At 36.1% G+C, this 20,614-nt stretch overlaps 1 protein-coding gene across 9 annotated transcripts in view; it reads right to left on the bottom strand.

Annotated features, from left to right (window-relative positions):
• Zfyve9 (zinc finger FYVE-type containing 9) overlaps positions 1 to 20,614 on the bottom strand; it is a 253,330-nt gene that overhangs the window by 75,250 nt on the left and 157,466 nt on the right. For 8 of the 9 annotated variants that reach the window (XM_063235181.1, XM_063235177.1, XM_063235182.1 and 5 more), the window contains 3 exons: positions 5,739 to 5,963; positions 2,789 to 2,871; positions 979 to 1,083 (listed from right to left, as the gene is read on the bottom strand). In XM_063235181.1, coding sequence (XP_063091251.1) covers positions 979 to 1,083; positions 2,789 to 2,871; positions 5,739 to 5,963 — 413 coding nt within the window. The remainder of the gene's footprint in view (positions 1 to 978; positions 1,084 to 2,788; positions 2,872 to 5,738; positions 5,964 to 20,614) is intronic. The other variant, XM_063235184.1, reaches the window with a different exon arrangement.

Below are 20,614 nucleotides of genomic sequence, written 5' to 3'. Positions count from 1 at the left end.
AAGAAATATATTCTTTCTGAACAAAGGTTTCTGAACCTGCACACAAAAACTGAACAGCACAATTCAGATGAAACACATAATATGAATGGCGATTATTGTTATGAATGTGTTCAATCAGGACTAAAAAGCACTCTGGGGATCTTACAGCTTTTACAGATATACTTGCATAAATAGACAGAATTTTTAAACACATTATGCCATGTTGTAATCTCCAGGGATATCAATGTGTACTATTCGCTAGAGGACAATATTCTGCTCCCCTATCCCAGGAAAATGTGCTCCCAGACGGTTGACAGTTGGCGTATTGCTCTTACTCATCTTTGTATTTCAATACAGCTTAATTCAAATGTAGTGCTTTGCTTTTGAAACCTTATTGAGAGGTATTTTGCAAGTTATATTGAGCTGTGCTTAACCATTAATGAGTCAAATATATATTTGTGGTAAGAGAAAAAATGAAAAACCCACTAACATTACAGATAGCATCTAATTTTATTTTTACCAAAATGCAAATGTATGATTTGCAAATGTTTGACTGATTATCAAAAGTCAAACAACACGATCAATGACTAAATAAGCCATGAATTTAATGTATTGCCTTTCTGCAATGAACTTCCCCATAACTAAAGTAAGCTATACAATCTCATTTTTTTATTTTGTCTTTTTTATTTTTATTGGTACCAGGGATTGAACTCATGACCACACACTTGCAAGCAGGCGCTTATGCCCCTGAGCTAAATCCCCAACTAAAGTAATGTAAGGGAAGATCCTTTTTTTTTAAATTGGTACCGGGGATTGAACTCACAACCGCTTGCTTGCAAGGCAGGTGCTTATGCCACTGAGCTAAATCCCCAGCCCCTATATACAATATCATGAACTGATTTCACTGTCAGTTAAAAGCAAAATTTAAAGTAATTACATAATTTTCACCTTTATTCATGTTTATCAACAGTGAGAAATATGCCTTCATGCTAATCTTACCTCATTGTATCTGTTGCTGGGAATTTTTATGCTTGTTTTCCGAACTTCCATATCAACCACCAACCCCTGAACTACTGGCAAGGTATACTGGTAATTTCTGAAGTCCTGGACAAAAGCAAATTGAAGTAGAATAAAAAAAGTCATGACTAGTGGGATCTGATTTATACTATTTAAACTAGCATAAATGGAAAGAATGTCCATATTGAAAGCTTCTATTTATTCAAATAATGAAGAACTGTATAATAAAAGCTCTAATATGTATATATTCTAGCTCTCTGAAAATAGTGTAAGGAGATAAACCAAATAGTTACTCCTTACACTCAACATTAAATAGGTACTTGAAAGTTTACTCTGCTTTACCACCACTTAACATTACATAGCCTGGGCTACATAATGAGTTGAAGGTCAGCCTAAACTATAGAGTGAGACTGTCTCAACATACAAAACAAACCAAATCAAACAAAGATTATTTCAGGGCTGGGGATGTAGTTCAGTAATAAAGTTCTTTCCTATTATGTGTAATGCCCTGGGGTTTGAGCCCTAGTACCACAAAACCAAAACAAAACTTATTTCAATACTCAGAAATTTCATCAAACATATACAATGTACTGAAAAGTTTTTTTATGAAAACTAATGAATTTCAAGTAAGAAAAGGTATTTTGCAAGTTATATTGAGCTGTGCTTAATCATTAATGAGTCAAGTATATATTTACGGTAAGAGGAAAAAATGAAAAAAACCCACTAACATTATAGACAGCATCTAATTTTATATTTTTTACCAAATACAAATGTATCACTGATTATCATATATAGCATCAAAAGTCAAACAACACAATCAGTGACTAAATAAGCCATGAATTTAACATACTGCCTTTCTGTAATGAACTTCTCCATAACTAAAGTAAGCTATACAATATCATGAATTGATTTCATTGTCAGTTAAAAGCAAAATTTAAAGTAATCACATCATTTTCACCTTCATTCATGTAACTGAGTGTCTTGTCTAGAGCTCTCCTTAAGCTTTATTAGGTAGTTGAGTAGTTCAATCAGGGCAGGACAGTTTATAAAAACAATATGCTTTGCTACCTGTAATCAAGAGTTTACTTGATTTGGAGCACTGTAAAATGTAGTAATCCCAGTGACCGACAGTGCGCTAGCCCAAGGTCACCAGCCTATTTGGAATAAGGAATGTGTATGCAGACAGTAAGAGTTTAATGAATTCTAGGAGGTAAGACAATGACAGGAGGCTTCATGAACACTGCAGATATCCAAGACTGACCTTAGTCTGTGCACACATGCAGCACAGATTCTGTCCAAAAGCATCAGACTCTACAGATTTACAGAGGAGACACAAGAGAGCAAAAGACAGGAAAATAATGAAGTTTATATCCCAGTCCATATACAGATCCATCAGCAGAGAGTAAGAGCGTTACTAGCTTAAGGTATCTGAGTCCAAACTGATCAATTTTGTTATTTAGATACAGGGCAAGCCAATCTTAAAATGAAAACAACACAAAAAAATAAGGTTTTACATTTATATATTACTTCTAATCTTCACAATTATCCTGCAAGGTCACTAACACAGTAAGTGTGTTTAATCAGAGTCTGGAAGACTGTATTTCACCCTGAAGTTTCATATGTTTTCCATAGGATAGGTATACTCTAGTCCTCTCTTCCAGGATAAATCCTTACCTGCCTGAAGTAGCAGGGCCAAGGCTATTAACAAAATAGTAAAACCATTCTCTCTTCCTCCCATACAAACTCCAGTAAATTAATAATAACAACAATAAAATAACAATTTCCAACTTACTGCAAGAAGATTCATGATGGTATGCCCTGTCTCTCCAAACAATGGCTTCCGAAATCTCACACTGAACAGTGGGCAGGGATAAACTATAGAGACGGAAATGATCAGATTAAGTTCGTTAGCTTAAAAATCTGAGAAAAGAGATGTCATGGCTAATATAATTTTCAAAATGCAATTGTAAGGGCTCATTAGAACATACCAAATATAGAGCATAAAAAATTTTTAGCATGATAGCAGAGAAATACTGAAACAAGGTAAGTCTTCTGATGACCAAAATGTCTTTTTTTTTATTTAAAGAGAAAAAAAAAACCAAAACAAAGCAGTAAAAGGGTACAAGTAATACAGAATTTCAAGAAAAAAAATATACAGTAAGAAATCACTAGTTAATAGATTACATATTGTCATCTTAGAAACAGTTGTCAAAATTACAAAATTAAAGCATACAAAGTGGACTTTCATACAGTGAGATTGCAGACAGTTCTGTTCAATGATCAAAATAAGTCTTTTGATACAGCTGCTTCAAAAACAACCCACAAGCTAGGAATAGCAGTACACACCTGTAATCCCAGAAGTTGGAAGGCTGAGGCAGGAGGATTTCTGTAAATTCAAGGCTAGCCTAAACTATACAGTGAGACACTGTCTCAAAAAACCAGAAATAGTGAGGACCACACTGACTTACAAACTCACAATTTGTTCCCAAGGGTTGGTTGTCACTCGAGGTGTTAACTGAATCCTCAGGCTCCTCTTAAAGCCTTCAGTCTCTCTCCTATATACAGGTAATCTCAGGGTTCTCAGAGAGACACTGGTCCAGGATTTCTCAATTAACCTCATACAGGAAAGGATGTTCCTTCTAGAACTCTTTAAGTGTTAAGTCCGTATCTGAGACCATCTGGAAGCACAAGCTGCTAGCATTTGGGTCATAACTCAAGACTCTGGTTGTAAATTAAAATGAAAATTCCAGTCATAACCCAAGTTGTTCATATGTCAGGCCATTCAAGACTTGAGGATCCACTTAGTAAGTAAGTTAGCTTGCTTGGGCATCTAGCTCAGGGGCAGCAGGTTGCTGGGTTTAATCCCCAGCACCACAGAGGAGAAGAAAAAGGATCCACAAGGTCTTATGAAGCAACCTTTTAAAAACTGGATTCCTATGATCCACAAACCAAATATACTATGTGACATAAAAACATAGTGAAGATTTAAAACTTTAAAAAAAATTATTTCCATAGAAGACATTGCTATTAATCCCCCTCAACTTACTCTCCCTTACTTCAAAGATATTTATTTCATTGTGCTGGCCACTTTCTGAAGCAGTTCTGGAAATAGTACTCTTTTAAGTGTCTTTGCAAAATGTGATAAAAAAAACAATTCAGTGATTCTTGCTGAGTGACATCTGCTGGAAATGCCGGCTTGTAAAAATACTATGTCTTTATCTATTTTATTTAGTGGATCTGGCACCATGTGACTTCTGGCTCCTCCTTAAAGTCAAAATGATCCTGAAAGGTAAACTTTTTTTTAATCAATTCAGGACATCAAGATAGCTAGGACAGTGCAACTAAAGGCATGAATAAGAACCTCCAGAACTGCTTTGAAAAGTGGCAAAAATGATGGGATAAAAAGAAATATGCTTGAAACAAGGGGGAGTATTTTAAAGGAGGATTAATGGCAACATATTTTTTATTAATTATTTTTAAAATTTAGATATTAACCAATATTTTGATCATATTGTGTATGTCTCAATTCCTCTATGCTCAAAAAGTTTAAGAGACTTTCTCATAAGGCCCCTCCTTAAAAGACACAAATACCAGGTGACAATACTAGCTGGCTTATTCCTCAAACTTCATAGTTTGAGATGTCAGTACATGCAAAATATACATGTTGCTCCTTCTGCAGCAACACATCCCTTACTCTGTTTTACTTAGCTGATCTGTTTGCTTCCTTCAGAGTTCCACCTAGAAGCATCTTCATCCAAGAAGTATTTCTTACCCAACTTTCCCATTCCAGGTCAAGCAAGAGCCCATCTTTAGGGCTCCCAAAGAATGTAATTTTAAGCACGAGTTTTAATACAATATTTTATTTTAATCACAATTTCTGGATACAGTCCTTACAAAAATTTCCATTTCTAAATTTCTAGACTGTTGCTTAAATTCTTATTGAATGAACAACTTAATGAGTGAAAGAAGGAAGCTGACTTGCTGAAAATATATGCTGATGTATAAGTAAGGTTTCACTCATAATTTTATTTAATCTTTTTAATACATAATCATAATTTAAGGCAAGCATTAAAATCTCCAGTTTATAAAAGAAACTACAGCCAAAGAACTTGAATGAGAAATCAACAATCAGAAAACTTGAGTACAGTAACTTGCCCAAAGTTACAGAGGTAGTAAGTGGCAGAGTTGAGAATCTTACTCAAAGTGGTCTGATTCCTAGAGAATTTTTAATCAGATGAACACATGCAGTTTAAAATAAAATTTGCGCTGTTAGTATCTTTTTTAAAAATCACCACTACAACATGTAGTAGTTTTCCTGTTACAAACATGAGCAAAGAAGCTCCCCTCAGCGGCCCACTTTATGGAAACATTCTTGTCACTGGCTTGAATGAACTGTTGGGTTAAGTAAAACAGGTTGTCACAACTATTTTCCAACCAAGTGAAAATAAATACACTCATCATATACTATAGATACAATACAAAAAATAAAGTTACTTGTTAAGTTCAAATTAATTTTTTCAAAATAATTGTTTTTAATCTATCAGCCATAAATCCAAAAACTTCATTGGATAATTTCAGTCCTTTCCCTTGTAAGTGGCCACTGGTCAGATTAAGTTTTGCTATTTCAGAAGACTATTTCTGCTGAATTATATTACCAAACAGAGGGGTCTGAGCATACCAAACTTTATTTAGTTATCATGTCTTGGTCAAATGGCCTAAAATAAGGGTTTTTAACTACTTACGTCGATATTCAGCTCCAAGTCTCAACATGAGTCGAATGGGGAACACTTTAGCCCAAGGAGTTTCCCATTTCTGGATGAGAATTCCAAACAGGTAAGGTGGGGTTGGGAGTACCAGGTCTTGCAATGACTGGTAGGTAGATGTTACATATAAGAATCCACCATGCTCTTTACTGCCGAGGAAACTCTGACTGAAGAAGGAATGTCCCAAATTGCACACAACATTCCCTAAAATGAAAAAGTTCATTATTTTTATCAACAAATCTATCAGATTCTTTTTTGGTACCAGGGATTGAACTCACAACCACACACTTGCAAGGCAGCTGCTTATGCCGTTGAGCTAAATCCTTGGCATCAATCAGATTTTTGATACTTATTATTAACTAGCATGGACATTCCCAAACACCAATTTCCAAACTTTCGCTATGAAAAATCTATGTTCTTTTTTCAGTGAAGGGCATTTATTAAATCAAAGTTTGTTTTCTAATTTTTCAAGGCTCCTGCTAAGTGTGAAATAATTTTGTATTATCACAATGTAGAAGCTGATGTAGTTAACAGCCAAAAATATTGATATTCTCCTTAAACTGTACTATTTTATCAAATGAACTGTGTTAGCAATCTCAGAATAAGAATTACTGGCTCAAGGTCTAAAGAATGGTCAAATAAGGTGCCTATTTTAAAAACCATTTTATTGGTTGAGTAAACAAAGTCATCTAATGAGCATAACAAATTAAGCAGAGTTAGGAGACATTAAGGAAAGGATTTTTGGGAAAAAGTACCACAGACAGGATTTATTCTTTGTAATTCTGGTTGAGGCAAATATGAAATATAAATCTACATCTTAGAGCTTATTTAAATCCATATTAGATCTGGTATGGTGGCATATGCCCGTAATCCCAGTTCCTCAGAAGGCTGAGTGTGGAGGAACAGAAGTTTGAAGCCAGCCTGGGCAACATAGTAAGACCTTGTCTCACATATAAAACAACACAATAAGTCTCTATTAGGTAGGTGTTTTCTTTTAATTAAACATGTTATTTACCAAATAGATCTTAATTTAAATATTTTGGGAATAAAACAGTAGCAAATATATTAGGCCCTCATTACAGAGAGAGTTTATACTTACAAAAACTTCCTGACAAGAGCTGCTCAGTAATGGAACAGCAAATTCTTGTTGTGGTACTGGGAATGAACTACAGTCCCAGTCCTTTAAATGTTGGGGTTTTTTTGGGGAGATACGACCTCATGACATGGCTAAGTTGCCCAGAAGAGCCTCAGACTTAACAATCCTCCTGGCTGTCTCCAAAAATGCGAGGATATATGTGCGCACCACCACATTACCATGCCTGGCTAAAAACTTCTTTCGATAGCCCTAAAACCAGTAATACCAAATAAGAAAATGGTATCCAAGAAGTCAATGCTTAGTTTTCCTAAAAACTACAATATGCTTCTTTAATGGTTATGAGTGTTAGAATCCTGCTAATGAAGTGGGACTGTACGTTGACAATAAGATCCAGAGTAAAGGGAATGTCTCCCTATAAAATTTAGAGAAGTTTTGCTGCTGAAAAAACTGGTTCACTTTAACATAAACATGTATACTTTAAAGTAATATATTTAAAAATTTAGGAGTAGTACTCTTACCACAGTGTCAACCAAGTCTGGCTGCACAATTAACTTTCTGGGCCAGATCAGGAGAAACAGTCCTCCTACCAAGAAAGCAGCATATTATTTTGAAAAATTTTTTTTATAAAGTGCAGATTTTGGAGTCACAGATATGGGTTTGAATACTAGTTTGAACAGTCCATATGGAACTTGGGACAAGTTACTTAACCTCTGTGAGCAACAATATGTGCAACTATATTAAATTTCAGACTTATGAAAAAGAAATGATAGAACATATGTAAAATACCTAACAGCACTGTCTATACAATGTGTTCTGAAAAACTGTAACTATTATCGTTCTAACACAAATATATATATAATGATTAGCCTAATGTTGTTTGTAAGATTATTTTTAATCAAAGATTGTAGAGAAAGACTTGTTCAAATTCTCATCCCTTCTGGCAATCACTGCAGAGTTGGGGGTAGTGTGGCATGCATTTTTGGATGTCTACAAGTCTCACTGTGAACAAGAAGTTGGAAGTAATGAGTACCAAAGTATTCTCTCAGGGCTTCTTTTCTCCTGGTGCTTTCCTACTGAATGATTAAAAAAAAATTTCCCAGTGACATCACACCAACTAATTAAATCCTTCAACTCACAATTTTTTAATTAAAATCCCTGATATGTCAGACAGTTTATTTTAGGGATAAATACACAGAACTGAGCTACAGAAATAAAAATCTTACACTCATGAAGCTTTCATTCTATAGAGGGAGACAATTTCAGTCAGTAAAATTAGAGAGAAATGCTTGAAAAAAAAAAATAAAATGATGTCATGCAATAGGTTAAGGGGGCCAGAGGAAAGGAAACTTCTTTAGCCAACAGGGTCTGGGAAAATCCTCTGAACAGAAAACATTTGAGAATAGACTACAACAAAGAGGAAAAAACCAGTCAGTTAAGATCCAAATAGTACTCCAGCTCATGGAAAGATTAGTTGCAGAAGCCATGAACTGGAAATTAGTCTGATGAGTTCAAAAGCACAAAGATGATCAATGTAGTTTAAGCAAACTAAGCAGTCCAAGATGAACTCAGTAACCTTTACAAGCTAGATAATAAAGGACCTTATAAAGCCAAAGGAAGTCTGAAGTTGATTGTAATTGCAGTGGGAGGGTCTGGGATGCAGTTCAGTGGCAGGACACTTGCCTACGGTAGTGTATCTCAGTGTCACAAAAAAAAAAAAAAAAGGAAAGGGAGGAAAGTAAAGGAGTGAGGAAGAGAAGGAAATAAAACATAGAACAGATGGTAATGGGAAGCCCACAAAAAAGTTTAAAGCAGCTTCAGTAGTGTCATCATGTCTACGCCACTATGTTACATAAATGTACTCTCAGTTCCCAAGAATAAAATCTAGCCTGAGGGACAGCTGGAGGAACACACATGGCCCCAAATGTAGAACTACAAATGACTCAAAGAAAACAAAAAGCAGCATGCACACAAATGTGAAATGACTGATAATAATACATATATTGATACATATATATTCTACATTTATCATTGTCTTGTGTTCCAAAGTTAAATCTAAAAGCTGAAAAATCAGTAGTAGTCTAAACTCTATTACATTTATATAAAAAGAAATCAATTAAAATTAATATTTTCTTGGACAGTTTTCTTTTATTCTAGGTTTTTTTTATTAGTACATGTTTGCTGTACACAAAGATTACATTCCTCGTGGGGAGCTGCTTAACATATCTTAATTCTCTTTATTTCCCCTTTCCCGCCTCCCTATCCCTCCATCTCTAGATCCGCACCCTATTTGCAAAAGATTCATCTTCCTTTCCTCTTAACTTCGTTGCTTGAAGAGAGCAATACTAAACAGGAAGGTAGCTCTTAAGAATGTAACCTAAAAGCCACACACGGTGGTGTTCGCATGTAATTCTATCTGGGAAGCTGTGGAGGAAAAACTGTGAAGTCTGATGCCAGCCTAGGAAAATTAGTGAAACACTGTCTAAAAATAAAAAATAAAAAAAAGGGCTCAGGACACAGCTCAGTGATACACCACTTGCCTAGCATCCTTGGAGCCATGGGTTCAGTCTCCTAAGAGGAAGGGAGGAAGAAGAATAGGGAAGGAGGGAAGGGGGAAAGGAAAGAAGGAGTGATAGAGAAATGAAAGAGAAATAATATTTTAAAAGACAATAATTTTAAAATAACAAAATAATTCTTAGATCAAAAGTATACTTTGAGCACTCAGCAGTAAAAGTAAATGAACAAAATGTAGACAAACTAATGAACCAGAAAAAGAGTCTAAAACTAGACTCATAAATATAAGATCAAAATATAATACTCAGAAAATAATATAATATTCAACAGTTTCAAGCCAGGCACAATGGTACTTATCTGGAGTACTAGCTACTGAGGAACCTGAGGCAGGAAGATCACCGGTTTGAGCCCAGATCCAATTACTTAACAAGACCTTGTCTCAAAATAAAAAATAAAAATGGCTGAGGATATAGTTCAATGGAAGAATGTTGTGGTTTCAAAATCCCCAGTGCATGGGGTCAGGAATATAGCGCAGAAGCACAAGTGCCTGTCTGATAAGCACAAGGTTGAAGTTTGATCCCTGCTACTCTCCCACAAAAAAAAAAAAAAAAAAAAAAGAAAGAAAGAAAGAAACAGTAATTCAATGGTTAAAAAAAAAGTATGTCTTTTAAACACCCAGATACATATTTTTTAAAAACCTTCAAGCCTTACCATATCCACTGTATGAAAATTGAACCAAAATGAACCACAAGGTCTAAAGACTTCTAGAAAACAATAGAGAAGAGTATAGATATAAAAGACCAACAAACTGAGCTTCAACAAAATTTAGCAAGCTGCTCTTTGAAAGAGTTTACAAGAATGAAAAGAGCCATGGTCTGGAACAAAATATCTGCAAAATATATTACCTGACATGAGTGTTGCATCCAAAATTTATAAAGTACTAAAGACTCAAGAAAACAATCTAATTTTTCATGGGCAGAAGATGAGATATAGAGAGTGCAATGATCTGGGTGTCCCGAAGTGTCACTGTGAGGGAAGACTGGTTGTAGTGGGAGACACTGTGACACCTTTAAAAGGCGAGGCCTATTGGAAGTCCTTGGGAGTCCTGTCCTCTGAAGGGACCAAGGGAGTTCTTGAGTGGTTATTATTTATGAAAGGAGAAACGCTGGGGCCACCTAGTTCTATTTCCTGGATATTCTCAGAATATGTATAACCAACTGTCCTGGGCCCCTCACCAAACTGAGCCAGTACAGACCTCATGCTCTTGAGCATTCAAAACTGTAAGCTAAATAAGTAGCCATGTGGATTATTTTGACATAGCAATGAAATACAATGATGTAACCAATATGAGATGGCAAATAAGGAAACAAGAAGATATTCAGTATCATTGGTTACTACAGAATGCAAACTAAAACCACAATGAGATACCACTGTATACCATTAGAAAAACAAAAAGTGCTAACAAGGATCTGTAAGAACTGGAACTTAACATTTCTCATATACTGCAGGTGAATGGATAAATAAAGTGTACATCCATTTTTACAGTGGATACTACACAGAAATAAAAGGAACAAATTACTGATACATGTAATCATATGGATGAATTTTCTTTTTTTTTTTTTGTCTTTTTCATTTTTATCGGTATCAGGGATTGAACTCACGACCGCCTATTTGCAAGGCAAGTGCTTATACCGCTGAGCTAAATCCCCAGCCCCTGGATGAATTTTCAAATGCTAAGTGAAATAAGCCAAACACCTAAATGTAATATCATTTACATGATCTTCCAAAAAATATAAAACCATAGGAGTAGAAATTAGATCAATTGTTATGAGAGAAAGGGAGGTCAACAGTGTGAAGGTGAACGGGCATGAAGTAAGGTTTAGAGATGATATATACATGTCGTACACATGTCTTGATTTGGTGGTTACATGACTGTATGTGTAGATTTACTGAACTACATATTTTAAAAGGTAATATGTATATAAGTTATACATAAATAAACCTGAATAAAAAACTAGAGAACTTTAGTAACAAATCTACAGGAAAGTCATGGATAAAGAAAAACTGAAATTTACAAAAAAATGATACATAATTCCCTATTTTTTAAAAACAAGAGCCAAGGATTCAGTTCAGTGGTACGGTGCATGCTTAGCATATACAATGCCATAGCCCAGCACTATAAAACACAACAAAAACAAAAGCAATTGATGTTAAAACATCAGATGCAACAGATGTTAGAAGATAATACAGTGATATCATCAAAGTACTGCACATTTGCTAAGGTGAGATAAAAGGAAGGAATAAAGCAATGAGAGAAAGGAAGAAGGGAAGGAGAAACCACATTAACCTAGAATTTTATAACTAACCAATTTATAAAAAAGTGGCAAAATTAAAAGAAATCTAAAGGCAGGGGACATACTTTAGAAGTACAGCACGTGCCAAGTAAGCACAAGGCTTGCTTGTATGCCCTGGATTCAATCCTCAGCACCATGGAGAAAAACAATTCAGACAGACAAAAGGAACTTATTGGTCATAGATGTCCATTATAAGAACTCAAAAAAACTGAGAAGCAAGTCCAGAGATATAGGATACTGAAAACTACAGGTACAGACAAAATATAACAGAAAATATAATTAAGGATTTTGATCAAATTGATTACTGATGTTGATTTTCCTGACCATATATATATATATATATATATTTGTACTGGGGATCAAACTCATGACCTTGCACTTGCCAGGCAGGCGCTTACACTGCTGAGTTAAATCCCCAGCCCTTGATGTTGATTCTCTACTGATATTGAATAGTTAACTGAAAATGAAGAAAAAGGATTTTCACAAAGGTATAATAAAATGCAGACAAAATAGTAAGATGGATGAAGTTATTAAATAAATAAAGTATGCTAAGGTTTGTCAGGTTTGGGGAAAAAATGGAAATACTGTGTGGCAGGCACAATTCTCAGCTCTTAAGGATGCCCATGCCTTGTTTCATTCTCTCCTCTTAAGTAGGACAGCACCTATGAATTTGATGGAATATCACTCCCACATTTAACTTATTCAGCTCACTTTGAGTTAATAGGAAGATTGTCAGGGTATCTTGCCACAAGCTCCTTAAATCTAGGCATAGAGAAAGAAGTCAGAGAAGTAAGCAACAGCGTGTGTCAGCCCCTCTGAGATTTGGAATACAGACATTGGAATATAACAACTTGCAGAAGAAAAGGAGGAGGGAGATTGATTCCTAGACCCAGGAAGGATCTGAAAGGAGAATTAGAGTTCACAGGGAAAGTAAAGGCAGAGATCTCAATGCAGAAAGACCAGGTGGAGATCTGCACTTTCTCCCTGATTTCTGACTTGCAATATGAGAAAGGAAGCTCCAATCTACAGACACAGTGAAGGTGGGTGATGCTAGTGGACTCTACAGAATGCACCAGTGGAACACAGCAGTGGATTCTGTGAATTTCAGTGGTTGGTGACTCCCTCAGGTCCGAGTCCTGTGCCATTTTAGGGAGGGGCCAGCTGAACCCTGGGCAGCCGTGGATTGATTTCCTCTCAGGGGCCCCAATAACTAAGTGAGGCACAATCACAGGAGACATTCAGAGTCAGGGAGTTGAGGTCAAGCAGGCAAGAGACACTCAAGAGTGTTGGCTGAACAACTCAAGCCCCAACCCCATAGTCAGAGGCCAGGATCACCCTGAACTTTTATGGAATTGAAAGCAACAGAATTGTCACCCCATCCTATTCCTACTGCAGGCTTGCAGGGATCCTCTGCATGGATTGGGCTCTGTCTGCCTCTTTTGTCTACCTGAGACAGTGGAGACATACCCTCAACTGGACTATCACAAAACTATAGATCCCAAAAGATAACCACAGGCTTCAAATCATATAGCAATCTCTTCTCCCGCCGTCTTGCTCTTTGGGATTTTTCTTCTCATTTGACTCTGTTTTGGGAGGCAAACATTATTTCTAGCTTTTTTCACTACATTTATGTCTTGTCTTTGCCCTTTTCTTTCTTTCTCTCCTTCCTGTCTTCCTTATTAGTTTTCCAAAGCTTGGGTAATCTTCCTTTGTGTTCAGTACTATTTTCTAATCTTCCTTCTATTATTTCTCTATTTTTTCTCTTTAGGTCTTTTAAATTTTCTCCCCTCAGGGTAAAATCTCTCTATCAAGGGGTTACTTACTATATATAACTTTATGATTTTAGATTTTGTTATATAACTATAAATCTTATACCCACAGTTTAAGGTGGCAAATTGGCTGATACCATAGTTTGTCATTTTCTGTACTGTACTTAATGCTAGTGTTATTACTAATTGTACTACTTTAGCCAAGGTGACATATTTGTGATCAGTTGTTCTTCCTTGTATACCAATACCAAAATTGTCTGGGGGGGGGGTCACAAACAATACTATTATCCAGCACCAAAGACCTTGATGCTAGATCAAATAGACAATAACTTCTCATTCCTAAAAAAATTGAAGAGAGACTCTTGGGACAAACTTAATAGTTAGTTATACCTAGAATAAATCTCTGAAAAGTAGTCATTTCTCAGGAGGACTCAAACAAATTTGGAAACACAAAAAATGAGAAAACATAAGTTAAGATGCATCCCCAGATCTACAGCCTCACCCAAGGCAAACCTATGAGGTACTGAAGTAGAAAAAGTCAAAAGCCACCTAGCTGAACTTTCTGAAATGGTTGCAACAGAAGTAACAAAGTAAATAAAGCCCCACAAAAAAAACCAAATGGGAAATAATTTCACAGAAGAACACAACTGTAAATCCAGAGTAGATACAGACAAAAGGGGGAGGGGAGCTTAAGAAAATGATGAAAACCATGAATGCCTAACATAAGGAAAACTGGATTTCATGACATAGATTCAAGAAACTTCCACTGAAAGTATAACAGCAGAACAAACCAATGTGAAGACAAAATATCAGATCTGGAAGACAAGCTTGCATTTACTGTTCATCAAAGGAAAGATTTCTTAAAAATAACAAGGGAGGGGGGCTGGGGATTTAGCTCAGCGGCATAAGCACCTGCCTTGCAAGCAGGCAGTCATGAGTTCAATCCCCAGTACCAATAAAAAGGAAAAAGACAAAAAAAAAAAAAAAAAACCAAGGGACCACAAAAATCAATCTAACAGCCGCAAAAAGATGCAAAGAAACAATGTATAAATATTGCATTGTTTCTCTGGCATGAGAAACTATAAGTCAGAACCAAAATATATATTAGATATCAAGAAACAGTAAGAAATTTTTAAAAGTACAGTGGAAGGGTAGGAAGAGAAAACAAAACAAATGAGAAAAAAAGGATACAATGGGAACAAAGCTTTGTGAATAAGGAGGGAAACAGTGGTTAAGGGAGAGGAGGGAATGCAAAAAAATGAAATAAAACAGGAACTGAGACATTCCATGTACGGGTACAAGTTCCCTATGATGAATGTGATCATTATGTATATCTAAATTATACTAATAAACTTGGTAAATATTAAAAAATATTGACAGGAAACAATGACCAATCGGAAGGCTTCACAAAAGACATAAAAACCTGTTTACAGAAATAATGGCAGAAAATTTCCCAAGCATGAAAAAAGAATCTAACATATAGAAAAGTGAGGTGAATAGAATACCAATTAACCACTACATCAAAGCATATAATAGTCAAGATTCTAAAAATTCAACACACGAACAGAATATTAAAATCTACTACACAAAAGAAACAAACCAACTATAAAAGAAAAGATTACAGCTAATTTCTCAATATAAATACTAAGGACAAGGAGAGCTCAGAGTGAAATATTTCAAGCTCTAGAACAACCTCTAACCCAGACTGATGTATCACATAAAATGACCATATAAAACTGATGGAGAAATAATATATTTCCATTACAAAGAACACCTTAGGAAATTCATTAAAACCAAGCCAGCACTTCAAAATTTCTGAGGAACGTTCTAGAATGAGATAACAAGAACAACTCCATGAACCCTAACAGAATGAATCTATCAGGCAAAGCAAACAAACAGAGAGAGAAAAAAAGGGGACCAATGATAGGAAAATAACATGACAAGGATAAATTAGTAAATATGAGTCATAGCCACCAATATTAATGTTCGCAATTCACCCATCAAAAGAAACAAATTGGCTGAATGGATCAAGAAACAAGATCCAACAATATTCTACAAAAAAGAAACACATTTAACTCTAAAAGAAATTCAAAGACTAAAAGTTAAAGGATGAAACAATACTTCTCCTGACAGGAGCCCAGAAAAAAGCAAGGGTAGCTCTTTTATTTGCACACAAAGTAGATTTCAAGACAAGACTGATTTAGAGAGATACAGAGGTCTCAACGTTCTTGTAAAAGGGACAATCCAAGAGGGAAACATAACTATCATAAATATTTATGCAACAACTACCAGTGCACCCAACTATATAAAACAAGTATTAATAGACAAGAAACATCAAATAAGCACTAATACAATTGTATTGGTGGATCTCAATACCCTACATCACAAATAGATCAACGAGACAAAAAAAAACCCAACAACAAAATATTAGAACTTGCCCAAACTTTTGAATAAATGGACTTAGCAGATGTCTACAGAGTGTTCTACTTCACATTAGAATACACATTCTTCTCAGCTCTACGAGGGATGTTCTCCAAAATAGACCACATACTACGTGCATAAGTAAATGCAAAGGAATTAAAATTATCCCAAGCATATTATCAGAACATACTGCAATGAAATTAGAAATCCATGGCAAAAGAAATCACAAAAAATTCATAAGCACACAGAAATTAAATATCACCCTCATGAGCAACCAATGGCTCACAGATGACATCAGTAACTACTATTAAATGATAATGCCAATAAAACAGCGCAACTTATGGTACAAATGAAAGCAATCCTAAGAGGGAAATTTATGGCAGTGCATACCCACACATCAGGAAAACACAGCAAGCTCAAATACAGAATAGCAGACCAAGCCCAAAGCTCATATGAAGAAGGAAATTATAAAGATCAGAGCAGAGATTAATGCAATGAAGAAAAAGGAAACAATACAAAGACTCAAATAATAAAAGATTTGGGTTTTTTTTTAAAGGTTAAACATAATAAAAACTCTTACTCAACCTTATCGATAAAAGGAATGCAAAGAGTGAAATCATAACAGATCCTGAAAATCCAGAAGATCATCAATATCTACTTCAAGAACTTGCTCAGCAGCATAAGCACCTGCCTGGCAAGTGTGAGGTTATGAGTTCAACCCTTTGTACCGAAAAAAAAAAAAAAAAAAACAGAAGAAGAAGATGGAAAATAGAAGAAATGGACAGATTCCTAGATACATATGAATTACCAACCTGAAGGAAGAAAATATAAAAATCAGTAAGTAAATCAGTATCAATCAATGAAATTGAAGATATCTCAAAAATTGAAAGGGAAGCAAAATTCCCAAATTCATTCCTGGAAGCAAGCAGTATTGTGATACCAAAAGCAGAGACAGGGCCAACCAAAAGAGACCAATCTCCAAGATGAACATAGATACAAAAATCCTCAGTAAGATACTGGCAAACAAAATGCAGCGAATCATCAAGAAGATTATAAACCTGCTTGAATGGATCAAGCAGGATTCATGCCAGGGATGCAGGGATGGCTCAACATTCAAAAATCAACACATATAATACACAATATTAACAGAGTTGAGGACAAAAACCATATGATCATCTTGATAAATGCAGGAAAAGTATCTGACAAAGTCCAACACCCGTTCATGATGAAACCCTAAACTAAACTGGAATAGATGGTCTTTATCTCAATCTGATTAAAGCTACCTACGACACACCACCAACCAATAAAACAAACCCAAGGATCAATGGAAGAGAATAAAAGATTCAAAAATAGCTACAAGGACAATCAGCAACCTTATCTTTGACAAAGGAGACAAACAAACAACTTCACTTGAAGAAAGATGCCTTTTTAACAATGGTTTTCTATATGTCAAAGATTAAAGCCAAACCATATCTCTCAACATGCACTAAACTAAAATTGAAATGGATCAAACATCTGAATATTAAAACAGAAACATTAAATCTGCTGGAAGACAGAATAGGTAAAATACTTAAAAACACAGGTGTAGGCAAAGACTATGAACAAAATCCTGATTGCATAGGATATATTACAAAGAATCAACAACTGGGGTGGTCTTATCACATTAAAAAGCTTTTAGCCAATAGAAGAAACCACCAACAAAATCACAAAACAACTCAGCATATGAAAAAAATTTTGCCAGCTGTTCAGTAGACAAGGGATATAAAGAACTCGAAAAATCACACCCTCTCAAATTCAAAGACCAATCCAAAAATGGGCATGAGCTGAATACATTTCTCAGATGAAAAGGGATGAATGACAAATAAATATATAAAAAATGTTCAACATCAGTGATCATTTGAGAGATGCAAATTAAATCAATACTGAGATTACTTCTCCAAAAAGAATGGCAGTTATCAAGAAATCAAGCAGTGACAAATGCTGAGAGAAAAGAAACCTTCTCCACAATTGGTAGAAGTGCAACTGGTGCAAACAATATGAAATCAGCATGGAGCTTCCACAAAAATCTGAAAATAGGGGTTCTATTTGACCCAAGTATTTTCTTTCTAGGTATTTTCCCAAAAGAGTTAAAAGTATCACACCACAGCAATATAAGCATACCTGTGTTTATAGCAGTGCACTCTATAATAGCTAAATCTTGGAAACAGCCCAGATGCCCAACATTGGATGAATGTATAAAGAAAATATGTTTCGGGGTTTTTTTAAAAATATATAAAAACTACTCTGCCATAAACTAGAATAAACTGAGACATTTTTAGGTAAAAGAGGTACCTTAAGACCACACTTTAAGTGAAATAAATCAGACACACATGTTTAAATATTGCATTGTTTCCCTTGTGTAAGAAACCAAAAGCACAGGAAGGACCTAAATGGATGATAGATATAGGGAAGTGGGAAAAAACATTCAAATGGGAAGCGGAAAAGGGGTAGAGGCAGGGGGAAGGGAAGGGTTGGGAAAGAAGAAAAGGAAAAAATGGAAAAAAAGCTTTGTAAAGAAGGAGAGTAAGAAGGGCTTAAGGGAAGGGAGGGTAATGGGGAAAAAAATAAAGACCCAGGATACATTATGTACAGGTATTAATACCCTATAATGAATGTGATCTTTCTGTACACCAAAAATGTACCCATAGGGGCTGGGGATTTAGCTTAGCAGCATAAGCGCCTGCTTTGCAAGCAGGCAGTCGTGAATTCAATCCCAGGTACCGATAAAAAGAAAAAGACAAAAAAAAAAGTGTACACACAAAATTGATTTTTAGGACTTCCGGGAGAACATGGCGGATAGATAGCAGCAGCTTCGGAGGCTCTCTGAGAAACCACACTTAAAATCCAGGAATGGTGTTGGGCAAGAAATCCTAAGCAAGGGGAGATATACTTTGCCGACCAAGGAACAAACTAAACTAAGAGAAACCAACTGGAAATGCAATCCCGGTAATATAAGAACAGATAAGGTCTCAGCACGGAAGCTGGACCCCACGCCACTGGAAGCTGCGATTTGAATTTCCTGCAGCCGCTGCTGCATCCCAATTGGCAACGCAAGGAGAGAGGTGCGAAAGCTCGGAGAGTGGGAAGTGGTGAATGGAGTTGAGAGCAGGACTGGCCGGGAGCCCTGCATCGACCTGTGGTGAGTGAGTAGATCAGGGACCCTTCCATAGAGTAGGAGGCTTCAGCAAAGGATATACTGGGACCGAGCAGACTAGCTGGAACAGGTTGTTGCAGTGCCTTCAGTCACATATTCCCCTCTCAAGAGGGATTGGTGGGGAGCACGTGGCCTGCGTGACACCGCTGACAGACCCAGTAGGCTACCCGAACCAGGTCCCAGTGCCTGGAGGTGCACCCTAGCAGTGAAGACTTCTGTAGGTTGACCTGGAGGGCAAGCCCAGCATAGGTTGCCCAGATCTCTGTCTCCCTATACACTGCAGTGGGCAGGAACACCTAGCCGGCGCAATTCAAACAAATTGTAACCGACAAAGAAAGAAACCAGGCCTCCTATATTCGCTTCTATAAAAGGAACAAAAAATATGGGAAGAGGGAGCAACAAGAAAGGGTTCTTGGGCCCCAATCCTGAGAACCATGCAATATCAGACATGGCAACAATAGACATAAAGCGCTATCTCCAGTGCCTCATATACGAGTTCAGGAATGAAGTTATTAACGACCTGAAGCAAGATATAAGTAGAACAGTTAGAGAAATGGTAAACACCACCCAAGAAAAAACAGATGGTGGAATGGAAGAACAGAAAAAAAGGAGAGAATGGTTTGATGGAGAAAATAGAGAAAACATAGAATACGTGAAGCAGGTTCAAAGAGATTACCAGGAAACTAAAAACTCTATCAAAAACTGGGATAACAGGGGCTGGGGATTTAGCTCAGCGGTATAAGTGTCTGCCTTGCAAGCAGGCAGTCGTGAGTTCGATCCCCGGTACCAATAAAAAAAGGAAAAAAGACCAAAAAACAAAAAAAAAAAAAAAAAAAAAAAGAAAGAAAAAAGAAAACTAGCATAACAGCTTGAAAGAAATTAAGGATAGATTATCTGAACTAGAGGGCAGATTTATAATATGAGAGCATGAAATGAAAAACTTAAAAATAACAAAAAAAACCAAACAGCAATAATACAAAGGCTAGAAAGATAATAAGAGGATCTATAACTTAAGAACATAAAAGATGAAATAGGGACACAAACAAATGGACTACAAAAGCTATTCACAGAAATAATCCAAGAGAATTTCCCTAATTTAGCAAATGGTAAAGATACTCAGATGTATGAGGCATACAGGACCCAGCCACCTACAACCCAAACAGAGCTACACCTAGGCATATAATAATCAAAATTCCAGAAATCCAATATAAGAACAGAATATTAAAAGCCGTCAGAGACAAGAAACAGGTCACTTACAAGGGTACACCCATCAGAATTACAGCAGGCTTCTTGGCACAAACCATCAAATCAAGAAGAGCGTGGGGGGGGGAATAATTCAAGCTTTGAAAGATAATAACCTCCAGCCAAGACTGATATATCCTGCACAACTGTCCCTAGAAATTGATGGAAACACAAGGTGCTTCCAGGATAAAGAGGATCTAGTGGAATTTGCAACCACCAATTCAACTTTACAGAGAATACTGCAGGATATTCTAAAAAAGGAAAATACC

Source organism: Cavia porcellus, unplaced genomic scaffold (assembly GCF_034190915.1).
Source record: "Cavia porcellus strain 051 isolate PalLab524CR breed Dunkin Hartley unplaced genomic scaffold, mCavPor4.1 scaffold_25, whole genome shotgun sequence".
Taxonomy (NCBI): Eukaryota; Metazoa; Chordata; class Mammalia; order Rodentia; family Caviidae; genus Cavia; species Cavia porcellus.
The sequence above is the reverse complement of the archived record's forward strand: the minus strand, read 5'-3'. Positions and strand labels throughout refer to the sequence as shown.